The 23,608-nt window shown below is 41.0% G+C and overlaps 1 protein-coding gene and 1 pseudogene across 2 annotated transcripts in view; one reads left to right on the top strand and one right to left on the bottom strand.

The window, feature by feature from the left end:
• Positions 1 to 21,721, bottom strand: part of MARCHF6 (membrane associated ring-CH-type finger 6) — a 76,076-nt gene extending 54,355 nt beyond the window's left edge. The window contains exons 1-4 of one of the 2 annotated variants that reach the window (XM_060295654.2): positions 21,490 to 21,721; positions 12,818 to 13,290; positions 2,826 to 2,922; positions 1,930 to 2,003 (exon numbers count right to left, since the gene is read on the bottom strand). In XM_060295654.2, coding sequence (XP_060151637.1) covers positions 1,930 to 2,003; positions 2,826 to 2,922; positions 12,818 to 12,848 — 202 coding nt within the window. In that variant the 5' untranslated portion in view covers positions 12,849 to 13,290; positions 21,490 to 21,721. The remainder of the gene's footprint in view (positions 1 to 1,929; positions 2,004 to 2,825; positions 2,923 to 12,817; positions 13,291 to 21,489) is intronic. The other variant, XM_030856571.3, reaches the window with a different exon arrangement.
• Positions 11,419 to 11,807, top strand: LOC132597055 (small ribosomal subunit protein uS8-like; annotated as a pseudogene).
• Positions 21,722 to 23,608: the final 1,887 nt, after the last annotated feature.

The raw sequence follows: 23,608 nt of genomic DNA, 5'->3' as shown, positions 1-23,608 counted from the left end.
TACCCTACCTTATGCATCTCTTCAATCTGGCTGTTCCTGATAATAAACTGACGATCTAATAAGTAAAATGTTTCTCTGAGTTCTATGAGCCACTCTAGCAAATTAAATCAATGAAGGGGTCACTGGGAACCCCTGATTTAAAGTCAGTTGGTCAGAAAGGCAAAAGCAAAAGTAACAGCCTGGGTTTGCGACTAGCATCTGCAGGGGGTTGAGGGACGCCAGTCCTTTAAGGACGGAGCCCTCAACCTGTGGAATGGAATGCTATCTTGGAGCAGACAGTATGAGAAGTGGGTTAAACTGTAGGACGCCCAGCTGGTGTCCTGCAGAACTGCTCACTGATGTAGGGAAAACCACCCCACACACATGTTGGAATTGGTACCAGAACCTATGTACACACATTTTAGAAAGATTTCTTTTGTAAACGGTTCCAGTGAAAACCACTGCTCTACCACAGGTTTCTCCGAAAAAACATACAGAAGGAACAAAGGCCTCTTTCTCCAGTAAGGCCAAAACAAAGAGCTATGATAAATAAAGTTTTAAAATCAGTGATGTGAAATTTATGAGAGCACTATTACAAAACTGTTCACAGCTACAGACACAAAGGAGTGAACAAGTAACAAACAGCAACTTTTTACAACATACCCACAAAGATCAGTACTTTAGAGGATTTTTGATATACAGGAGCAAGTCATTAAACCAGAAAACAGAGTTTTTGAAAAAGATAAACAGAGCACATGATGTCAAATGAAAACTAAAAGGTACAAACACAAGCTTTTATTGGCCTCAGAATAAAGAAGCTCACATGAGTATTTCTTATCAATCGAACTTCATGAAGATATTCAATTATTTAGTCTTGCAGTTTGCAATAAACCTTAAGCTGTACAGTTTTTATGCCCTACAGAAAATTAAAGATTACAAAATAACAGAATTGACATTTTTTGAGCACTATGAATACAAAGCTTCAAAAGTGAAACTGTAATGATTTTAATTATATACACTCATCACATAAAGACAAGGTAAAACTAACAATAATTTACAGAATTTACACTCAGCAGCTCAAGATGCTTAAAACAAACAAAAACTAAAGCATAAAAAAATCTCTGGGAGGGGAGAGCAATATACTAGGATCTGAGAATGAAAATGTGCTTCAAATTATTGATAACCTGCCAGTATAAACCTCTACTTATTTAAGATGAACAATATTAAGTATCAATCAATAGGTAAAGGGGTTATAAATACAATTAGAATTTTAAAGATCTGCAAAACATTTACCAAAGCCTACAAAATACTGAGCTTAAAAAGTCTTATTTTAAAAAAGTGAGTTGTCTTTATTATTTGTCTTTAGTATTTGTCTTTATTATTATTCCAACCAACATAATTTAAACTCAAAAGATGTCCCAAATTTGAACACGGATGGGATATTTGACAAATTCAAGGCATCAATAGTTTTTCTGGGTAAATAATGATATTATAGCTGTATTTTTTTTAAAAAACCATTACTCTTTAGAGATACATGCTAAAATATGTACAGATGAAATCATAAATGATGGGATTTGCTTTAATAAGGATGGAGAGGTGAGAACAAGAGCATAGGGAATGACATGTAAAGGCTATGAGTTGAAAATGGATGAAACTGAGTGATGGATACATACAGGCTCATTATACCTTTGTACACGTTTGAACTTGTCTAAAAAAAAAAGAAATATCCCACAAATTAAATCACGTGCGTGTGGTGTGTTAAAAGCTGACGTGTGGTGTATTAAAAGCTGACGTGTAGTTTTTAAAAATATTTTCCAAAATGTTATAGCAATACTTTCTATTACCATAAAAGACAAATTAAGCTGAACACAGTTGCTTTAAAACTGTTTAAACACCTTTATGTGGCCAGTTATAACCTAGAAATGCAGTGAAAACTTCGAAAGAACTTACTTGGTGTGAAAGCAAATCTGTGCTTGCATAATTCACAGTATTCTTTTCGACTGTGTTTCAGCCACTGAACTAAGCTGCAATTACAAATACATTCATAAGTATAGTGTTTATAACAAAAAAACTTTTAAGGTTTCATTGAAAACTAATATTGCTTTACTAAAATTTTACATATCACAGAACTTTTACAATTTTAAATTTAGAAAGTCCTAAACTTTTTATCATTAATGCCCTCTAAGAGTACAGAATTATAACAGATAAAGATAAAAATGACATGTATTTCCTCTATTAAAAAGCAGTTTCAATTAACTGAACAATTAACTAATCAAAGTAAATTGTAACGTCCTCAAAGATAACTGAATATAGAAGAACCTCCAAGCATCAACATCAGTTCTAATATTGGTCTAAGGATACTGCTACCTGGTGGCTAGGTCTATCACTAATTGGCTGGCTGTGTGACATAGAACAAGTTACTTAACCTTTCAATGCTTCAGTTCCCTCATCTGAATAATCATAAAATCATAATCATACTCCACCTTGCAGTTTTGTTGTAAGGATTAAATGAGTTAAAATGTATACAAGCACTGAGTTATTACCTTACACAAAGCATTTCCTAAATGTAAACTATAATCATGCCAAGCAAAACTACAACACCATAACACTTCCCACAAACATAAGCTCTCCATGGTAGAAATAAACAAATGGGTACTCACGTGCATCTGAAAGACAATATACCAAAATGACATGGCATGGTAATAAGAAATATGGGTAATTTCCAAATTTTCACAAAAAATATTTTAAAGAAATAACTAGTTACAGAGAAAGTTCACTGAAACAGTATCCCTTATATAGATGACAGAAAAGCTCAGACATAAAAATTTTCTAAAAGGATGACTCACCATTCTTGATGGATAAACTTAATACTGCCAGTACACACACAAGGATGATAAAGAGGTTTCTCAGGTGTTCCTTCTGACCGACACACTCTACATATGTCTATTAATGAAAAAGAAAAATTGAATTATCTTTGGTTATAACTTTTAAAAAAATAATAGGCCACCAAAAACTAAAATACTGCATGCTAAAGCAAGACTCTATCACTAGGTAAAACATTAATCAACATCATGGAAAACTAAAAAGTGTGAACAGGATGATAATCTAGTATATCTGAAACTTAAAAATTTTCTATTATATAAAAGGTCAACTGTCCCTTTGTATGAGAGCTCTGTAAATAAATCAAAATTGAAAATAACGGAAACTGTGGTTTACTTGAAACTGTACTTTCTCATAACTAACAGATTATAGATAGAAATATGCAAAATCACTTCACCATTCCTGTCCTAACAGTTTAAAGTCTAAAGTCCTAAGTCTGGTCCTTTTTGTGAAGTTTAAATTTCACAAAAACACATCAAAACAGCAGAGCGGCCCTAGAGGGAGAGACAGACAGGAACAGACACACACACAATAGCGTGTGGAGGGGGCACCCCAAGACCACGAAGGCCAGAGAGAGGCGAGCCAGAGACCATCTTAAGCAGAAACTACGGAAGCTCAGGGCTACGGGTCGGCCACCCAAGGGCAGCAGCTCTTCCTTCACTCCCTCCACCCCCGCCCCAAGTGATTCTCATGGCACTAGCGTCAGTCTTGCCTGGGGTGGCGGGTGAGATACAGATGGCCGAAAGTTATCCCTCAAGCTCGCTTGCTCGGTCCTTAACGCGGTCTTTCTGCAGGACCACCTACCGATACCTGGTTGCGATTTTCATTTAGACCATCTTCTCAGCAATCCACCAAGACCAAATGCCAACCCCAAGTGGGCAATCTGAGGGGCGATGGGCAGTATGAACAACGGGCAGGGACTTAATGCAAGCTTCTGATCTACTCTCTTACAGGGAATTCCTCATTAATGAGGAATAACTGCAACCCAGAGCCCAGCACTAATGGATTTAATAATGAATCCCCAGCACCTGTCAGACTGGGATACGCACATGCTGAGAAGCGTGGCGCAGTTACAGCCCCTTAAGAGCGTCACAGACTTGTGATTGCTCAATCCTGGGTGGCTAAGCAATATTTGTCGAAGTTAGGGATATCAAGCACTGGGGGTAACCTAAGTGGTGAGCGCACTAGTCTCCCCGGTTATCAAGGAGCCAGACAAATCACTCCAGCACCACAGAAAGGCCATGCACCACCACCCACGTAAGAGCTATCAAAGTGCCAATCCTGTCTGTGATGGAGTCGCGTAGGGTTGTCCAGCTTGAGTCAAATTAAGCGCAGACCACACCGCTGTGCCTTCAAATTTCAGCTCTGGAACCAGACACTCCAGCTACCACCATCCGAAGGACTTCAGTTTCCCGTAAGCTGCCAGCAATAAGCTGCCGGCACATTACCGGAAATAACGAGGGCAGTTGGCATTGTTTATGGTCAGACAACATGGGATCAGAATCTCTTCAAACCTCCCATTTTCACCTTCATCCTTAAGTAATGAAAACATCCATGGCAAAAGCTTTCACTCTGGTCAGTCTTACATCAATCTAAGACTTTGAGCTCTAGCGGTGCAGTATGAGCAACCCAGCCATCCCGTCTAATGGGCCTCCACAATCAAATTCCAACACAAATAAAACAGAACCATGCTCCCATTCCAGGATTTCCAGCAGCAGTGTGCAGGCAGCTCGCGCCTGCTTGGAGTACTTTAATTTCTTCAAGTGCACACTTCAGCCCACGGAGACTCGGCTAGAAGCCAGGAGGGCACTGAGAGGTAGGGGGTAGGGATAGGAACGGCGGCTCCCCATCCGCAGACCCGCACGGCAGATCACACAGCATTTTAACTGCACCGAATTCAATACCCTGCCACTGAAGCTGGGGATTACCTCAGCTGCCAGTACCAGATTTGCCACACAACAGATCTGCCTTAAAGGATTTTAAGTGGACTCATTCCGATTACCAGACCTCGAAAGTGTCCAGTGTTGTTTTTCATCACTGCCTCCCCACCCTCAGGTCGTGAGTGGCAAATCTGTTACCTTCCTAGGTTGGAGTAGTCGATTACCAGGCTTCCTGTATGGAATCGAATCCAGATTTCCCATCACCCGAATTCCCAGTCACGGTGGTTGCCATGGTACGCAAAATGGCTCCCTAATAGGGCCACAGAACGTGCAATCCTGGTCATCTAGAATCATCAGAGCAGAGCTGCTGATGCCCATGGGCATGGATTAGTTCTAGAATTACCACAGTTCTGCAGGTAGGAGCCAAATAAGCGCTCAAAGTCATTCTCAACATCAGGGTGTCTAAGCCAGAGTGCTTAGACGGCCGTGGATTAACTTTAGCGACAGGCATGTGCTACGGCAGGATCAACCACTCAGGGTGGGTTTGAGTGCGAGTGTGGGGAGGCAGCTGCAGTCATAGGGCAAAGTGGTTTCCCCCTCATCCTGTCTCCCCGGCCAGCTCTCAGGCAGCTGCGGGAGTAGAAAGTAGGGCGCAGTAGCCAAAGCGCGGCAAGAGGTGTCCCGTAAGCAAGACACAGTGCAGAGGAAAGCGGCAAGAGACACCACTGGGCTTACACGAATGAGGGTCACCACGTCACCCTCCACCAACATGATGACTGGTCAGCCACAAGTTATGCGGCGATGGACTGGGGTGGGGCAGGGACAGCCTTTGTGGGCACACCTGGGCTAGCGGGATGCAGGAACAAACACCGGAAACAGTATCAACATGGGTGTGAACGGCTGATCGGCCGATGCCAGCCGGGTGCCTCCTAGACAGGGACCAGCCCCACAAGGTGACCTAGCCCTGTGTGGCGCAGGGAGCCGCGGCAAGGACATCACAGCGGGAGGCTGAGGGATGTGCCCACCCGCAAGAGACACAACGTCTCCCCACACTCCCATAGCACGGCCGCGAGGGGAAGGTGGGGTTGGGTGGGACTGGAGAGACAGCACTTCCACTAGCAGGACAGAGAAACACGTGAATACGACCAGACACTGATCTTCAGAAGACTCCATCCTTCTGAAGGACGAACCAATAAACAGAAAACTAAGCAAACACAACAAATCTAAATCAAGGCCCAGAGCTCTGCTCGACAGTCTAAAGTACAGGACTGGACTCACCTTGCCCTGCAAGGTCAAAACTATTTTCACCATAACACTAATAGTGTTTTACTCTCATTGTCTTGCCAGTGTACAGTGGAGTTTTCCAGAGGCTACATGAGACACCTGTTTGAATGCAGCTGCCTCCCATTAAACGAGACATTTAAGAGGTATGTAAATATAAAACAAATCCACTCTTCTCACCAATATTTTGGGTTTGGAATATACAGTTATTTTCATGAAAAAAATTTTATATTAACACATAATGAGTGTGTTAAGTGAATAAATATTTCTAAATTTTTTTATTCTCTTATACGGCAATTAAAAGCTCTTCTGAATCTTTTAGAAGAATTTACAGGGATCCTGAGACCAAAAGAGTTTGAGAACCACTGCTCTATCGTAGTGGTATGTTTAGGTATGCTGAGAGATAGATAGATTTTGCTCACAGAACATCTGAAAAAAATCAGAGAATAACTATGGCTCTCTCAAAATACACATATGCATACAATTATCATTATTGTATCAGGGACTTCACAAGCTCCACTGATTATAAAAGGAAAAGGGAAGGGAACATTAGACTTCTGAATCACTTTGTTTTACATGGATATCTTTTACATAATAATAAAAGTGGAAATCATATAATAATCAAAATGCAAAATAAACCAAAAACAAATCAAATGAACCTGTGTATATCAAGCTTAATCACAGAAAATAATTACTTTAGACTTTAAAACATGGTAATATATCCTCAAGTAGGCTATATCCAAAGACAGAAGGAACTATAAAGAAATCCTAAAGAGAATTCAGTAATCATCATGTTAATAGTAATAATATTGATTGTTACTTTAAAACTTGGAGGATAAAGACAGTAAGTATGATACTGGTATTGTGGTTATTTGTTTAAAAAAAATTATCTCTTAGAATACGTAAGTATTCATGGATGAAAAGATATCGTATCTGGGATTTCCTTTAAAACAATCCAGCAGAAGTGTGGGGAGGCAAGAGATAAAAGAATTGAGATAAAAGAATTATCAACCATATGCTTGTATCTGTTGAATCCAGATGCTGGTTATACGGAAGTTTATTACATTAATCTATTTGTGAGAGTTTGAAATTTTGTATAATGAAACTTTAAAAAAAACAATCAAAGGTTAACATGCAATTTGTAAATATCATAGCTGAACTTTCACTTTACTAACACTACCAAGTCCTATTTGTTTGTTTGTTTATTTATTTATTTATGGCTGCGTTGGGTCTTTGTTGCTGCACACTGTCTTTCTCTAGCTGCGGTGAGTGGGGGCTACTCTCTGTTGCAGTGCACGGGCTTCTCATTGCGGCGGCTTCTCTTGCTAGGGAGCACGGGCTCTAGAGCACAGCCTCAGTAGTTGTGGCGCACAGGCTTAGTTGCTTGGCGGCATGTGGGATCTTCCCAGACCAGGGCTCAAACCCGTGTCCCCTGCACTGGCAGGCGGATTCTTAACCACTGTGCCACCAGGGAAGCCCACCAAGTCCAATCTTATCAGTGAAGTTCTTTAGCAGGAGGTCTTTGCATGTGGTTTATTTAACATACACACACAAATGTGAAAACTCATGTTAGCAATTTTCCTATTGCACTGACCATGTTTTTCAAAATGTGTTAAAACTTTCACTGGCTATATCTTCATCAGGGAAAGAAAGCAAAATAAGATCTAAATAATCTGCCTCAACATTCCTAAAAGCCTACTGCTATGCAACCCACAACCCATTTCTATTAAAACCATTTCATCTAAATGACTCTAATACAGAATCTGGTCCGAGAAACAACATCACAAATCTCTTTTGCAGTACTGACTCTTGTGTTTCCCCACATGATGAAGTTGTGACTGAGTTTTGCTCAAGAGTACTTTATGTATAAATATTTCCCTAAATGGAAAGGCAAAGATTGTTGCTATAAATCAACCAGAATGGTGATAAGCCTCAGCTATAAAACTCTTCAAGGCAAACACTCAGCTGTTTAGCAGGCCCTGAGCCACACCTGATTCGGTGTGGCTTATCCACTCCTTATCAGGGAAATGGAGGTCAGGAAAAGCTACCTAAGAGATAGGCTGCAACTGCCATTGCTCTATATCCTCAACTCAATTTCCTTAGCTAGTCCGTGCGTATGGAGTAGAAGCAATGGAAGGTTCTTCCCTGCCAATCTATATTCCAGGAGAAAAATCTGAAACAAGGCACAGGTATATAAAGGTCATAGTTAAACATTTATTCTGGAAGAATACATAAGAAACTATTAACAGTTGCTACGTTGTGGGGATCAGGGTTGGGGGAAAGAAGTTCTTTCCTTATTTTATAAGTGTATGTTGCCTATAGTGCAGGTGTACCTAGGCATCCATGGATGGATTGCTTCCAAGAGCCCCCATGTATCCCAAAACTCCAGGGCACTCAAGTCTCATAGTTGGCCCTCCACATCTGCAGGTTCTGTCCACATCCACGGATTCAAGCAAATTCAGATGAAAATTCTGATCTGCAGTTGGTTGAATTTACAGATGTGACACCCACGAATGGGACAGGGGCCAACACCATATAAGTACTGGAAAAGATCCGCATATAAGTGGACCCAAGTAGCTCAAACCAGTTGCTGAAGGATCAACTGTATATATTTCTGTAGTATTTTGCTAATATCTTACTTAAAATTAATAGTTTCCTATATACTTATGTTCAAAGACATGTACAAGAATGTTCATAGCAGCTCTATTCATAATAATGCCTCCAAAATGGAAACCACCCGAATTGCCTAAATTTGGCAAATAAATTTGGATAAATAAATTTTGGTATATTCACATAATTTAATACTTCATGGCAAAAACAATAAACCAACCAAAACCACAAACCACAATTTGGATTTATCTCACAAAATGATGTTGAGTGATAAAGAACCCCAGACACAAAGAGTACCTACTCCTATATAATTCCACATGTAAAAAAATTCAGAAACATGTAAAACACATATCATTTAGAAAATAAGGATAAAGGTTCGCTCTAGAGAAAGGCAGCAATAAAGACTAAAAGACGAATGAAGATTCTACACCAAGATGAAATAGTAGGAGTTTTCTGCCTACTCCTCCTGCCAAGGACAGCTAAAAACCCCGGATATTATAATACAAAACAAACATAAGAAGACTCTAAAAGGTGAAGAGAAGGCAGATCAGCAAAAGAAGCTGGGACGCCAAGGAACCACAAGGCAGTGAGTTCTCTGGATTTGTGTTTTGCCTCAAGTATCCTGGACTGGAGGCTGAGGTGGAGAAGCTGGCAAGGTAGAAACACCAATGAGAACAGACAAAAAAAATTCCCCCCAAAAGCTTGCTCTCTCTCTAGCCAAAGGACCAGGGAAGGGCAACTCAGCAAGACAGAAAACTTGAGACAGTAACTACTGCTGTACCCCAGCCAAACAGTACAAGAAAAAAATTCGACCCTACCATCACCTCTAACAGTCAAGAACAAGTGGGGAGTAGACTTAAGATTAGCAAACTCTATTTCTAATCCTAGCCCAACTATATTATCAAGCAAGTTAATAAGGAAATGAGGATTTAAAACCTAACCCCCAATTCCAAAAGACAACTTTTTGACGTTATCATACACAACCTGTTTATGTGATCAAGTTTCCTTGAATGTTTTATTTTTTCATAATTTAATGTCAATATCTTATATATATCTACTATCTACCGCTCCAAATTTATAATTTTCTTCCTTTTGAACAGTAGATTTGCTCCCTCTAATGAAACACATTACTGAAATATAAGGGTAAAACTAACTAGTACAACAGCTAAGTAAGAAGTAGTTTTATTACTAGTGAAGCTGGATATTTCCACATTTTGCCATGTTCTCTTTGTGAACTATCTATTCAAATTCTTCGTCCAGCTTACTAATTCGCTCTTAACAATAAGAAGATAGTCCAAAAAAATTCAGCAAAGGATTTGAACAGATACTTCAGCAAAGAAGGTCTACAAATGGAAACAATGCTGACTCATTAAGGAAATGCAAATTAAAAACAAAGTTAAGATGCTGATGACTGTACAACAATGTGCTTATATTTAATGCCACTGAATCAGACACTTAAAAATGGTTAGAATGGTAAATTTTGTTATGTAAATTTTACATTAACAACAAAGCTTAAACCACAGTAAGATTACCACTACATACCTATTAAAATAACAAAAATAAAAACATATATACTCTTACCATACATCCAGCAATCCTATTCCTAGGTATTAACCTAGTAAAATGAAAACTTATGTTTGCACAAAAACCTATGTGAATTTCATTCATAATTCTCCCAGACCGGAAACAACCAACCCAAGCATTCCACAACTGGGGAATGGATAACTGTGGCACATCCCTACAATAGAATACTACTCAGCAATAAAAATGAACAAACTGCTGATACAGGCAACAATGTGACTATATCTTAAATGCATTATGTTAAGCTGAAAGAAGCCAGACTCAAACAGCTACATACTGTTTAATTCCACTTATGACATTCTGGAAAAAACAAAACTATACAGACAGAAACAGATCAGTGGTTGCCAGGTCTGGGGGTGGAGCTGACCATAAAAAGACACGAAGTTATTTTGGGGAGTGAAAGAACTATTCTATATTTTGATTGTGGTGGCTACATGACTATATGCACTTGTCAAAAACTCAGAGACATTAAATAAGGAAGACTTTAAATACACTTTAATTTTAATAAAATCAAGTTTTCTACAGTACTAGTGTCTAAACAGACATAGAGAAAAAGAACAAATGAGAAAAGGTAACGACATGAAAAAAAATTAGTTCCCTCTCTAAAATGTGTTCTAATGAAGTTGTAGATTGAAATATACCCCAATGAGCACATTTATTTCATCCGACCAGGTAGGAATTAATGTTGCTAGAGACTGTGGAAATCATCAGCATTGGTCATCAAATATTTTTGGCATTCTACTTTCTGGGTATGTGGCAGTACTGCACTTCCCTGTCACCTCTGAAATTATACCTGAACATGTGACTTGCTTTAGTCAATGAAATATGAGTTATAGTGATGTGCCATCACTTCTGGATAGAAGTCTTTGGGCACCAATAAACACAATCCATCACACTGCATTTTCTTGCCTGAACAATTGTGGAATCATGTGCTAAGCCATGGTCTCCAATCTAGATCTCCAAGTGACCAGCATTATTAGCAGGAGAATCTCTCCCCAGCCACACTGGAGGTGATGTCAGTGAGAAACTTAAAGCAACCTTCTGTTGCTCAGGTTTGGGGGAATTTTGTGACTAAGACATAAATTAGCCTATCCTGTTTTATAAAAGATCTTAGCTGCTTCACAAAACAAAAACTAAAACAAGCACAACCACCACCAACACAGAAAGTCAAAGAAAACTCTTTTCACCATCTTTCCGTGCTACCGCAATGGTGTGCATGAATGACCTGGCTGATGCTCTCAAGAGCATTAACAATGCTGAAAAGAGAGACAAATGCCAGGTTCTTGTCAGGCTATGCTTCAAAATCATCTGGTTTCTAATTGTAATGATGAAGCATGCTTACATTGCCAAATTTCAAATCACTGATGATCACAGAGCTGGGAAAATTATTGTGAACCTCAAAGGCAAGTTAAACAAGCATGGAGTGATCAGGCCCAGATTTGAAGTGCAACTCAAAAATCTAGGAAAATGTCAAAATAACCTACTTCCATTCTTCTAGCTTGGTTTCACTGTACTGACAACCTCAGCTGGCAGGACAACCATGAAGAAACAAGACAAAAACACATAGGAGAGAAATCCTGTAATTTTTTTTCCTAGGAGTATATAACAATGTGCAAATAAAATGCCTCAATGGAGAAAAGGGGGGGGGAGTCAAAGAAAAAATAATCTATTTTGTTTACTAGGATCAATCCCACTACCCAAAACCTCAAGAGAATAACAAGGCCAAGGGTACAAAAGGAGAGTGCAGTCTACAAAAGGTGCAGCCTGAGGCCCTTCACTAAAAATGAAATAATGTTCTGTGGTGGAGTAAGGCTCCACCAAATTTACATGCAGTAAAATTACAAATCTTGCTCAGGCCAAAGTAAAATCAATGCACTCTGCTGGTTATGAATGCAAACTTACCTAGAACAATAACGCAAAGCTCTTCCTGGTTTTCAAGGGTAAATTTCTTCTGTTAACTCCTATGGCAACTTTTGTTGCTTTATTTGAATACTTAATATCTTCACAAAGCATACCTTTTAGAAGTTCCTAGCACAGTACCTAGCTCAGTAAAGTTTTTTTTGAATGAAACCTTCAAGTCCTTAGTGACTGAATATGGAGACAGCCCATGAGATGAAAGGGAGGGGGAACACCCAATAGTGTGAGAGGTTATCAAGTTGGTGCCAGCTGTGGAAGTCAACACCCATTCAAGGCTAGCCCATCCGTTAGTTTTCTTAGCCAAAAATCCAGTTCACCAAATATATTCTAAGTATCTACTATGAGAAAAAATGCAAAACAACTCTTAAAGCTTTGGGTACATCTTAACTCTTAAGCCACTGTCTATCCTGAAAATTGTTTCACGTAAGGTTTCAAAATGTTTCCACTTTCCTTCTGCTGTAGTGATAATTTAATAAACAAAGGGTTTAACACACTTTATTTTTTAGAACAGATTACACTTACAGAAAATGTGAGGAGACAGTACAATGCTCCCCCGTACACAGTACCCAGTATCCCCTCTTATTAACATCCTACATTAGGATGGTAGTTCTACTACACTTAATGAAGCCATAATGACACACTATCATTAACTAAAATCAACGGTTTATTCAGATTTCCTTGATCTTTACCTAATGTCATTTTCTGTTCCAGAATCCACATTACATTTAGTTGTCACGTCTCCTTAGTCGTCTCTTGGCTCTGGCAGTGTCTCACACTTTCCTTGTTTTTGATGACTTTGATTTTTTTTTAAATTAATTTATTTTTTGTGTGCATTGCATCTTCGTTGCTGCACGAGGGCTTTCTCTAGTTGCGGTGAGCAGGGGTTACTCTTTGTTGTGGTGTGCAGGCTTCTCATTGCGGTGGTTTATCTTTGTTGCGGAGCACGGGCTCCAGGCACGCAGGCTTCAGTAGTTGTGGCTCGTGGGCTCAGTAGTTGTGGCTCACAGGCACAGTTGCTCCGTGGCATATGGGATCCTTCCAGACCAGGGCTCGAACCCCTGTCCCCTGCATTGGCAGGCAGATTCTTAACCACTGCACCACCAGGGAAGTCCCCAGAATTGGTTTGATGTTTTTGCTCATGATTAGAGTGGGGCTATGGGTTCTGGGGAGGAAAATCACATAGGTAAAGTGCCATTTCGTCACAGAATAGGAACGGTACATTATCAACATGATTTTTATGACTGTTAATGTTGACCTTGATTCACCTGGTTGCAGTAACAAAGGATTTTTAATAGCTGATTAACAAAAATTTTATAATTAGTAGCTACGATTACAGTAAACAAATATTGAAAATACATTATTAAGAAGTATTATTCAAAATATCTGTGGATAACCTATATAGCTAAAACCAGAAGTGTGGCTACATAAATTGTGGTACATTTACTACACAAATGTCTATAGTCCCTTAAAAATAGCAAATATTAACAGTTATATGACAATATGGAAATCTGCATAATGTTAAGTAAACAAAGCAGGAATAAAAAAATGAATACACACTGTCCTTAGAACTAGGGAAAAAACACAAAACAGCCTAAAACAGAAAATACAAAAAATGATAGCCATTATATTGGTTAGATGAGAACATGCGTGATTTCCTTCCCGTTTTCCCAAAGTTTCTACTGTTTCATTGCTACTTTTACAATTACAAGAAAATTTTAACTGCTAAAATTCTGTGAAAAACACTTCCATTTTGACTGTGAAAGTATACCTATTTTTTTTTTACCATGGATTTGGTAATTAGGCCTTGAAAGCATACATTTAAATTCCAATTCTCCATATATCCCAATTCTCCATATATCCCAAAGCTTAGTTATTTCTTATCTCTCCAGATTACTGATCATTACAAAACTAACATTCACCTATACTATTGCTCCTGGAAGCCTGAAAACTACATCTGCCTTGCTGACTAGGCTTGAGTTACATGCTTTCAATGAGAAGCTCTTCTGTGGGATCATAAGATGGTGGGAAGGTGTAAAGCCATTTCCTACTTCTGGCTCTAAAAACAGCAGTGGCAACTAACTGCAGGTACTGTGGACTCCTGCAGTAGTTAGAGTTCGTGGTGAGGATTTTGCCAGCAGTGGGCAAATGCAAATTCAGCAGCACAGGCAATAACTCCCAAGTTTTAGCAGGAGTGTGCCAAGTATCAATGTACTGAATATTTCCTCTCAGGTCCAAATTTATCCTTCAGTACCACCTGTTCACTGATAAGAGATTGGACTCTTTTAAAGAGTTTTTAAAAATAAATTTGTCGGTAGAGGGTGCTGAAGGGACCACACAGGAGGACTGGAGCCCTCCTTGCTCCCGCTGCCCTGTCAGTAGGTTTGCTTTAGTACCCAACTTCTCACAGCCCTACTGATAACAGCTCAACACACTCCAGGCCTTGAGCCCACAGTGGTACCCTAACTCTGTCTGCATGCCTACCCATCAACCTTGAGCCTCCTGCATCCACCCTGGAGGGTTGTTTCCTGCTCACCCAGAAACTGTGGACTAGCTCTGGCTTGGACAACTCCATACTTCTCCAATGAGGTCTGAACCACAGCTGTGAGGAGGGGCCCTCACCCCTCCCCAGTCTGTCCTTACTTGGGCATTTTCCCTCAGGCCCACAGTACACTTTACAGTAGTCCTTACAACTTTATAATTATATAATTATTCTAATCATAGGTTAACAATTCTTTCAACTTCCTCTAGTTAAGTTACTGTGTTTTCTGTCTCCTCACTGGATCCAAAGTGCCAAGGAAAAAGAAGATTCAAAGAAGAACCAAGTGGAAATTTTAGGTGAAAAATACAGAGAGTGTGGACTCACTCCTGGACTCAGGCTCAACAGCAGTGTTTGTCTCAAGAAAAAGCACTTGTATTACTCTTTGGAGTTACCAGCTGAACTAACTGCTTCCCCACCCCCACCCCCACCCCCCACGAAACACCATTTTTACTATGGAAAAAAACAAAACAACAACAAAATGACAAACAACAGTTATTCAGACAGATTTGGGTATTCGGCAGGCATTGTGTCACAAAAGAATGAAGTGAGCCTAAGAACCAAGGAAAACACTGACAATATTTGCTGCCACTGACAAAAATAAAACTTTCAAGCAAATATTAGGATTTTAGAAAACCTACATCCACCACAATAAGAACGACAGCTTCTCCAATACCTAAAGCCTTTTTGAGATACGTGGTGACATTAATGAATGTGACTTTTATGTTACACAGGAAAATGTGTCAAGATTTGGAAGATTTGCATAACTTGATCCAACAGCTACCAAATAATCAATACATGAGGTTACAAAGCCATGCATGAGTAAAAGACAATGGATTTTAAAAAACAGTTTTACTGAGGAATAATGGACATGCAATAAAATACGCTTACTTAGAGGTTATCACCTGATACGCTTGACACTGGTAAAACTGTCACCACAATCAAGATAATGAACATATCCATCACCACCAAAATTAACTCATGCCCCTTTGTAATCCACCTTCATCTCATCCTTTTCTCACCCATCTTGTTCCCTCCCAACTAACTGTTCTCCACAGCACGTATAACCATCTCATCATGCCACATAATTTACTACATGTTTATTTTCTGTCCTCCCCTCCTCCTCTACCAAGCCAAAAACAAGAATGTAGGTTCTATGAAAGAAGGGATTTTGTCTATTTTGTTACCAGCCTAGCCCAAGTGCATAAAATATTGCCTAGCTAGTTAACAAGTGCTCAATAAACACTTGTCAAATAAGTGCATGTATGCTTGCCCGTAAGCATGCCAAAGCAGTGAAAGTTGATCTGTGGCAAGAAGAATGAAGCAGGCATTACTGGAAGCAGAGATGAAAGACCATGTGGTTCTAGAAAGACAGTAACTAGCTGTCTGGTTCTGACAACTTCCTATCCTTTTAACTCATTACTTCCAAATCTAAGTCACCTCAAGGTTTTACCATAATAGATATAGAACATGATCAACTATGATAAAGTTCAGCTTCATCCCTTCCCAATGAATATGACTCATAAAGCATAAAGAACAATTGTTTTGGCAGTCCATAAAAATAGGTTGCTAAGATTTTATACTACATTCTGCTACTGTGAGCAGTAATTTAGAAAAATGAAAAACATCAGCTCTATATATCACTGGGCTGAAATGAGAGCACCCTACTATGGCAAAACGTTTAATATCTTAATGAGAGTTTCATACATCAATACTTGCAACATTTACTCCAATGTTGCAGTGCTTTTACTTTTAAAAAATGTATATCCTTGAGCAAAGAACAGATTTTTTTTTTTAAACTGAAAAATATCAGTGCTTTGCAGGATCAGATTCCTAGTCGATAAAATGAGGAAGATCTAAGATCTCCTCAAGCTCTGAAGTTCAAATATTTGATGATACAGAGCAGTTTACCTAACAGAACTTCTTTCAAAATCGGAGTCAATCCTCTTACACCCTGCCCCTGCCTTACCAACTAAGTTTACATCATATTCTAAATGCTTTGTTGTCATTTGAACAACTTTTCATTTCATCTTCACTAGGAGCAGATTCTGTCTCAAGAAACCACTTTCTTTGCTCATCCATAAAAAGCAACTCCTCATCTGTTAAAATTTTATCATGAGATTACAGAATTCAGTCACATCTCCAGGCTCCACTTCTATTTTTCTTGCTATTTATACCACATCTGCAGTTACTTCCTCCACTGAAGTCCTGAACCCCTCAAAATCATCCATGACAGTTGGAAGCAACTTCCAAACCCCTATTAATGTTGACATTTTTGCCTCTTCCCATGAATTACAAATGTTCTTTTTTTAAATTTTATTTTTTTTATTAAAGTATAGTTGATTTACAATGTTGTGTTAGAATCACAAATGTTCTTAATGGCATCTAGCATGGTGAATCCTTTCCAGAATGTTTTCAATTTACTTTGTCCAGATCCATCAGAGGAATCATTATCTATGGCAGCTATGGCCTTATGAAATGCATTTCCTAAATAATAAGACTTGAAAGTTGAAATTACTTCTTGATCCATGGGCTACAGAATGGGTGTTGTGTTTGCAGGCATGAAAACAACACTCATCTTGTTGTACATCTCCATCACAGCTCTTGGGTGACCAGGTACATTGTCAATAAGCAATAATATTTTGAAAGGAACCTTCTTTTTTTCTGAGCAGTAGGTCTCAACAGTGGGTTTAAGATATTCAGTAAACCATGTTGTAAACAGATGTGCTGTCATCTAGGCTTTGTTGTTCCATCTACCGAACACAGGCAGAGTAGATTAAAAATAATTCTTAAGCACCCTAGGATTTTTGGAATGGTAAATGAGCAATGGCTTCAGCTTCAAGTCACTAGCTACATTAGCTCCAGCAAGAATCAGCCTGTCCTTTGAAGGTCTGAAGCCAGGCATTGACGTCTCCTCTCTAGCTCTGAAAGTCCTAGGTGGCATCTGCTTCAAATATAAGGCTGTTTCATCTACACCGAAAATCTGTTTTTCAGTGTGACCACCAAGAATTATCTCAGCTGGATCTTCTGGATAACTTGCTGCAGCTTCTACGTCAGTATTTGCTCCTTCACTTTGCACTTTGGTGTTATGGAGACAACTTCTTTCCTTAAACCTCATGAACCAAGCTCTGCTAGCTTTAAACTTTTCTTGTGCAGGTTCCTCAACTTTCTCAGCCTTCTCAGAACTGAAGAGAGTTAGAGCCTTGCTCTGGATTAGGCTTTGGCTTTAGGGACTGTTGTGGCTGGTTTGATCTTCTCTCCAGACAACTAAAACTTTCTCTATATAAGCAATATGGCTGTTTCTTATCATCCATGTGTTCACTGCAGGAACACTTTTAACTTTCCTCAAGAACTTTTCCCTTACATTCACAACTTGGCTAACTGGTGCAAGAGGCCTAGCTTTCAGCCTATCTCGGATTTCAACATGCTTTCCTCACTAATCTTACTTATCTCTAACTTTTGATTTAAAGTGAGAGACATGAGACTCTTCCTTTCACTTGAATACTTAGAGATCATTACAGTTATTAAATGGCCTAATTTAAATATTGTTGAGCCTCAGGGAATAGGGAGGCCCCAAGGAGAAAAAAAGAGACAGGAACAGAAGTTGGTGGGGCAGTGAGAATACACACATTTATCTATTAAGTTCACTGTCTTTGTGGGCACAGTTCATGGTGTCCCAAAACAATTACAACAGTAAATCACAGATCACCATAACAAATATAATAATAATGAAAAAATCTGAAATATTTAAAAGAATTACTAAGATGTGACACAGAGACATGAAGTGAGCAAATGCTTCAGGAAAAATGGCACCTACAGACTTACTCAATGCAGGGTTGCCACAAACTCTCAATTTGTAAAAACAAATTAATATCTGCAAAGCTCAATAAAATGAACACAATAAAACAAGGCATGGCTGTATTATGAGAATGGATTATAGAACTGTTGATTTTACAAAAATAAAACAATACACTGAACACTTTAGAGATCTTTAATACCTAGCAAACACAAAATATGAAGGGTCAAAATCCATCTGGCAAACAACCAATTTTCTAATAGAATTCAGTCTTGTTTACTACAAATATGAAGCATTCTGAGCATTCTAACATCATATATGGTAACATCATATATGGTACCATTAGAGGAAAGCAACAGGCAATTTTTAAGAGATGGAAGAGCTTAACAATCTCTTTGCAGGTTGGTATTTCAGATTTCTGTTTGCTCAGATTAACATATTAAAAAACAGATAAGTAAACAACATCATCAGTGTTTTTAACAAGTGATAAAATTTAAAGATTTTAAAAATTTTTATTTTCTTTATATTTAGCCATATTTTCCAAGTCTCCTACCAAAAAAAAAAAGTTTCTTTTATAATCAAAAACCTAATTGCATTTTTTAATTGAAGAAATAACCTGTAATAACTCATTTAGCAAACAGAAGTTTCCAAGCTTTTCGGTGTCTTCACTTTGTCATTTTATCCTGAAATCTTCTGTAATCCTCCCTTTCCTTCCAGCATTTTTTCAAGTTAAATTTACATTAACTTTGAAAATTTCAGAAGACTTCCAATTTGGAATTTTGCAAAATTAGGCATTAGCAGTATTAAAATTCACTTTCATTTCATGACTAACAGTGTCATAAAACAAATGCAAAGTAAAGCTTTGTCAAATTATGTAGATGATTCCTCTTATAAAGGGAGTGACAAAAATACAGTCATCTCAACACTGGACACTGGGTATCCACTTATAAATTTAACCACGGAGTCTGACAGACCTGAGTTGGAATCTTGCCTCTGACATCTGTTACCTGTATGACCTTGGGCAAGTTATTTAACCATACTAACCCTCAGTTTCCTCATCTGTAAAAAGGGAATGGTGCCTACTTAACAGTCTTAGGAGAGTTAAATGAGATGTGTATAAAATGTTTAGTGAAGTACATGCCGTCCATCAAGTCCTCAGTAAGTGTCAGTTATTTCAATAGAGAACAGTGTTCAAGTCAGTAAATAAATATCATTTGTACCTCACCCTGACTGAGGGGGGTGGGCAGTGCACTAGAAGCACTCAGAAAATATTTCTTTCATGATTCCAGCTTTGCGATTCTGCAATTCATGAATCTCCACTATCATACCATAAGTGTATGCAATTACTAAGTGCCTAAGCTCAAAGAATGGGAATTTAATAAAACATGCCAGTATATATCAATTGATAAATCAATAAACACATGCATTACTAGACTGAGTCATTAAAATTTGAATCCAAAAGGATGTATGGATGTAGATGGAAATTTACACACTAGGACCACCTGTCAAAAGAAAGTAATTCCTAACCTCCTCAGCAGTTTCACTTTACTATTTTTTCCAAAGGAGTCTCCTGTGGTGATTACCTTTCACTCACAGCACATAATAAAAACAACTGAGCCATAATGAAAGGAAAACTGTGTAATCAGGATACCTAGGTTCAAATCTTTCTCTTACTAGGGTGTGAAACTTGGACAAACTATTAAAATAACTAAACTAACTAACTTCCACACCTATAAAAGATAATACCTTCCTACTCCATAGGGATCTTAGATCAAATGTGAAGGCATGTAACTATGCTTTGTAAACTGTCAAGTATAACATGCAAATATCATTACAGTTGAGGTTCTTCCTATCCAAAGAAAGACTTCTTTAAAAAAAATGATAAATTGATCCCCTCCACGCATCACATATACAGACATCAAACTTTTCATCACCCATTACTGCACACCACGATAGTCCCCAACGATCTTCATCTAAAATCATCAAAATCACAACCTGTAAGGTTGCAAGACGCTTATCATATCCCCACATAATAAACCCAAAGCATAAATGTATCTTCACCGATAACCGCAACAACAGGAAAGCGATTAGGAACTTCCTCTATAGACTCACGAAATTATTCGATAAACTCCAAAAAGATAAAACTGCTTAAAAACAACCTAACTACCTTCGCGGGATCAGCAAATGCGTTTCAATAGTCACAGATGTTCAGTTATGTCTTCACTTCTGTATTCAGTTCACAAGAGTCAGCTTGTTCCAGAACAGCCACATCCAAAACACACGCACTCACAAAGCAAAACAGACACACAAAACTCTGCTTATTGGTGCCAGAGACTAAGCACAAAATAAACTACACCGAAACAAAGAGCCTTCCTGCTTCGAATAACCCCGGTGGCCCTGCCTCTGCCTCGCTTAGTAAACAAACAACTAGGGGCCACGCAAGCAGAGGGCAAGGTTTTTAAATACGGAGTCAGTTCACTCCACCAGGCCGTCACCTGGCGGGGTATTTTTCGCGAAGTTTCAGTCAACAAAGAAGTTTTATCGTGAAAGGGTCGGGCCCGGAGAGCGAGGGGCAAAGCGACATAAAGAAAGACAAAACCGAGTGGGAAAGGGCGTGGAAAACGCCCCCAGACTTCGTGCAGCGACCACGGCGCCGTCCCCCCCCCCCCACCCGGGACTGGCGGGACAGAGGGGGCGGGGAGCCACGCCGGCCGCGGCCACCGCAGCCCGACGCCCCCGGCCCGGGTAGGGGTCCTGCGCTCCGCGCGCGCGCGCGCGGGCGAGAAACGGCCGGGGGCGCCAAGGGGTCACCTCCTGCTCCCTGCCGCCCCTCGAGCCCGCCGCTCGGCGGGCAAACGGCCCGGGCGCCTCATCCCGCCCGCCGGGTCGCGCCGCCGTCCCCACGCGCCCGCCCCAAGCCGAGGCGCCCCCGCCGCTCCGCCCGCCGCCTGCCTCGAGCGCCGCGGACTGGGCGCGGGCCCGGCCCGAACCCGGTCGCCAGAGCAAGGGCGCGGGCGCCGCCGACTTACCTTCCTCGGCGGTGTCCATCTTGTCTGGGGCGGCGAGGGGGGGCGGCGGTGACGCAGCCGCCAAGCTCCCGCGGCGGAGGCCGGAGCCTTCCGGCCGGGGCGGGGGGAAGGGAGGAGGGAGCGGAGCCGGGCCCGGGCAGGTGCGTTGCTCAGGTGCGAAAGAGGAAGCTAGAGGAAGGAGAGAGGGGGACAGGGAGAGGGAGAAAGGCTGACAGAAAGCGGGCGAGGGAGGGGAGGGGGAGGGGCGGGGAGGGCGGAGGGGAGAGGCCTGGGTGGGGCGCGGAGGCGGAAGGGGCGGGGCGCGTCAACGACAGGTGCCGTCACTTCCGTCGGCGGCCGCGGCGGCCGTGGCTCCTTGGCTCGGTGGGTGGCGGCCGTGGGGACGTTGCGGCGCCCCTCGCGGACAGCGGGTGGCAATTCTCGCGGGTGGCGGGCCGCACGGGCTTTGTCCCGCGGGCTGCGCGGGGCAATGGGGCTGAAACCTTAGAAGGAGCTGAGTTCTAATGACCCCGAGGGAGGCAACAAAGAAGGCGCAGAGCTGAGGGGGGAGAGCAGCGGGAGCGAGCGCCTGACGGCGAGGTGGCGAGCCCAGCGCCGGCCGGGCACGGTGCAGACAAAAGCGGGTCTCAGAGCTGAAGAGTTAGTTACCTGGGCGCCTGTGAAAATACAAGTTCGGCGTCCCCCTCCCTCCCGCCCCGAGATTCTGGTGCCGCGTGTTTGGAGTCGGCCCAGGGATACGCATTTTTGTTCCCCACGCGGGCACTTCTGATGCACGTTTTGAGGAAGTACTGAAATATCACTGAAATTAAAAAGGCAAGCTCTAACTCTACCACACTCCCTCCCGGGGAAACTTCTTCATTTGACTGGAAGGACTGCTTCAATAACCTGCTTAGGCTGGAGGCTGCAACACTCTCCTCTAAGGGAAATCGGTTCAGATACAGACAGGGCTTGATAACACTGCGTGTCGGACGCTTATCTGGACGGAGCTAAATTGCTTCGGACTGAGCTCTGCTTCCATCAGTACAGCACCTTTCCTCACTTTAATCCCTGGCTTTTTGTCTAAATGAAGAACTATGTAGAAAATAACAAGTTAGAAAGGTCACCACTTTTAGAATCGCCTGAGTAGAACTAATGGTGTCTCTAATCCCAAGGAAATCTATTTTAAAGAATATGCAGATGACTTGCATATAGATTAGATACATGATACATTCAGGAATGCTAGCAATCTCTTTTCCATCTGTGTGAGTGAAGGAGTTGGGAAGACGCCCTCCCCCAAGCCTCATCAATCAGAATGAGACTTAGAATAAAAATAACGAAGTGGAATCCTCTGTAGAGAGAGCAGCCCTTGAGGACTGATGTCACTGATTTGACCAGTGTCACTCATGTTACCCGAGGTAGGAGAGAATTCAAAGTCTTGACACAATAATGGAGACCCGGGCTTCCCTCGTGGCGCAGTGGTTGAGAATCTGCCTGCCAATGCAGGGGACACGGGTTTGAGCCTTGGTCTGGGAAGATCTCACATGCCGCAGAGCAACTAGGCCCCGTGAGCCATAACTACTGAGCCTGCACGTCTGGACCCTGTGCTCCGCAACAAGAGAGGCCGCGATAGTGAGAGGCCCGCGCACCGCGATGAAGAGTGGCCCCTGCTTGCCGCAACTGGAGAAAGCCCTCACACAGAAATGAAGACCCAACACAGCCAAAATTAAAAAATAATAAATAATAAATAAATAAATAACCTGAGTTGCCGAAAGTCAGGTTAAGATAGTAAAAAAAAAACAAAAATGGAGGCCCGCTGATTTCAAGGGCTGACCTTGAGAACTGAGCATATTTAAGCTTTTTCTTAAATATGTTTAGACTATATTATCTCCCAAGGAATGGAATCTGAAGGAGGCTCATACCCCAGTCCCCACCCCTCCCGCCCAACAGGACAGAGCACTCACATCCCCTGTAAGGCCTGTGGCAGACCACTCAACTCAGACCAGGGTCACAGTTCAGGACCACCAGACCCAGCCTCAGGGGTTGTACAGCAAAAGCAGGAAGGATTCTGAGAGGTAGACTTCGAGATTTACTGAATGAAGTGCTGATGGTCTTTCCGGGCAGGTATGTGAACCTCCAGGCA

The sequence above is a fragment of the Globicephala melas genome, chromosome 3 (genome assembly GCF_963455315.2).
Source record: "Globicephala melas chromosome 3, mGloMel1.2, whole genome shotgun sequence".
In the NCBI taxonomy this organism is placed as follows: domain Eukaryota; kingdom Metazoa; phylum Chordata; class Mammalia; order Artiodactyla; family Delphinidae; genus Globicephala; species Globicephala melas.
This window is presented reverse-complemented; position numbering and strand designations above follow the sequence as displayed.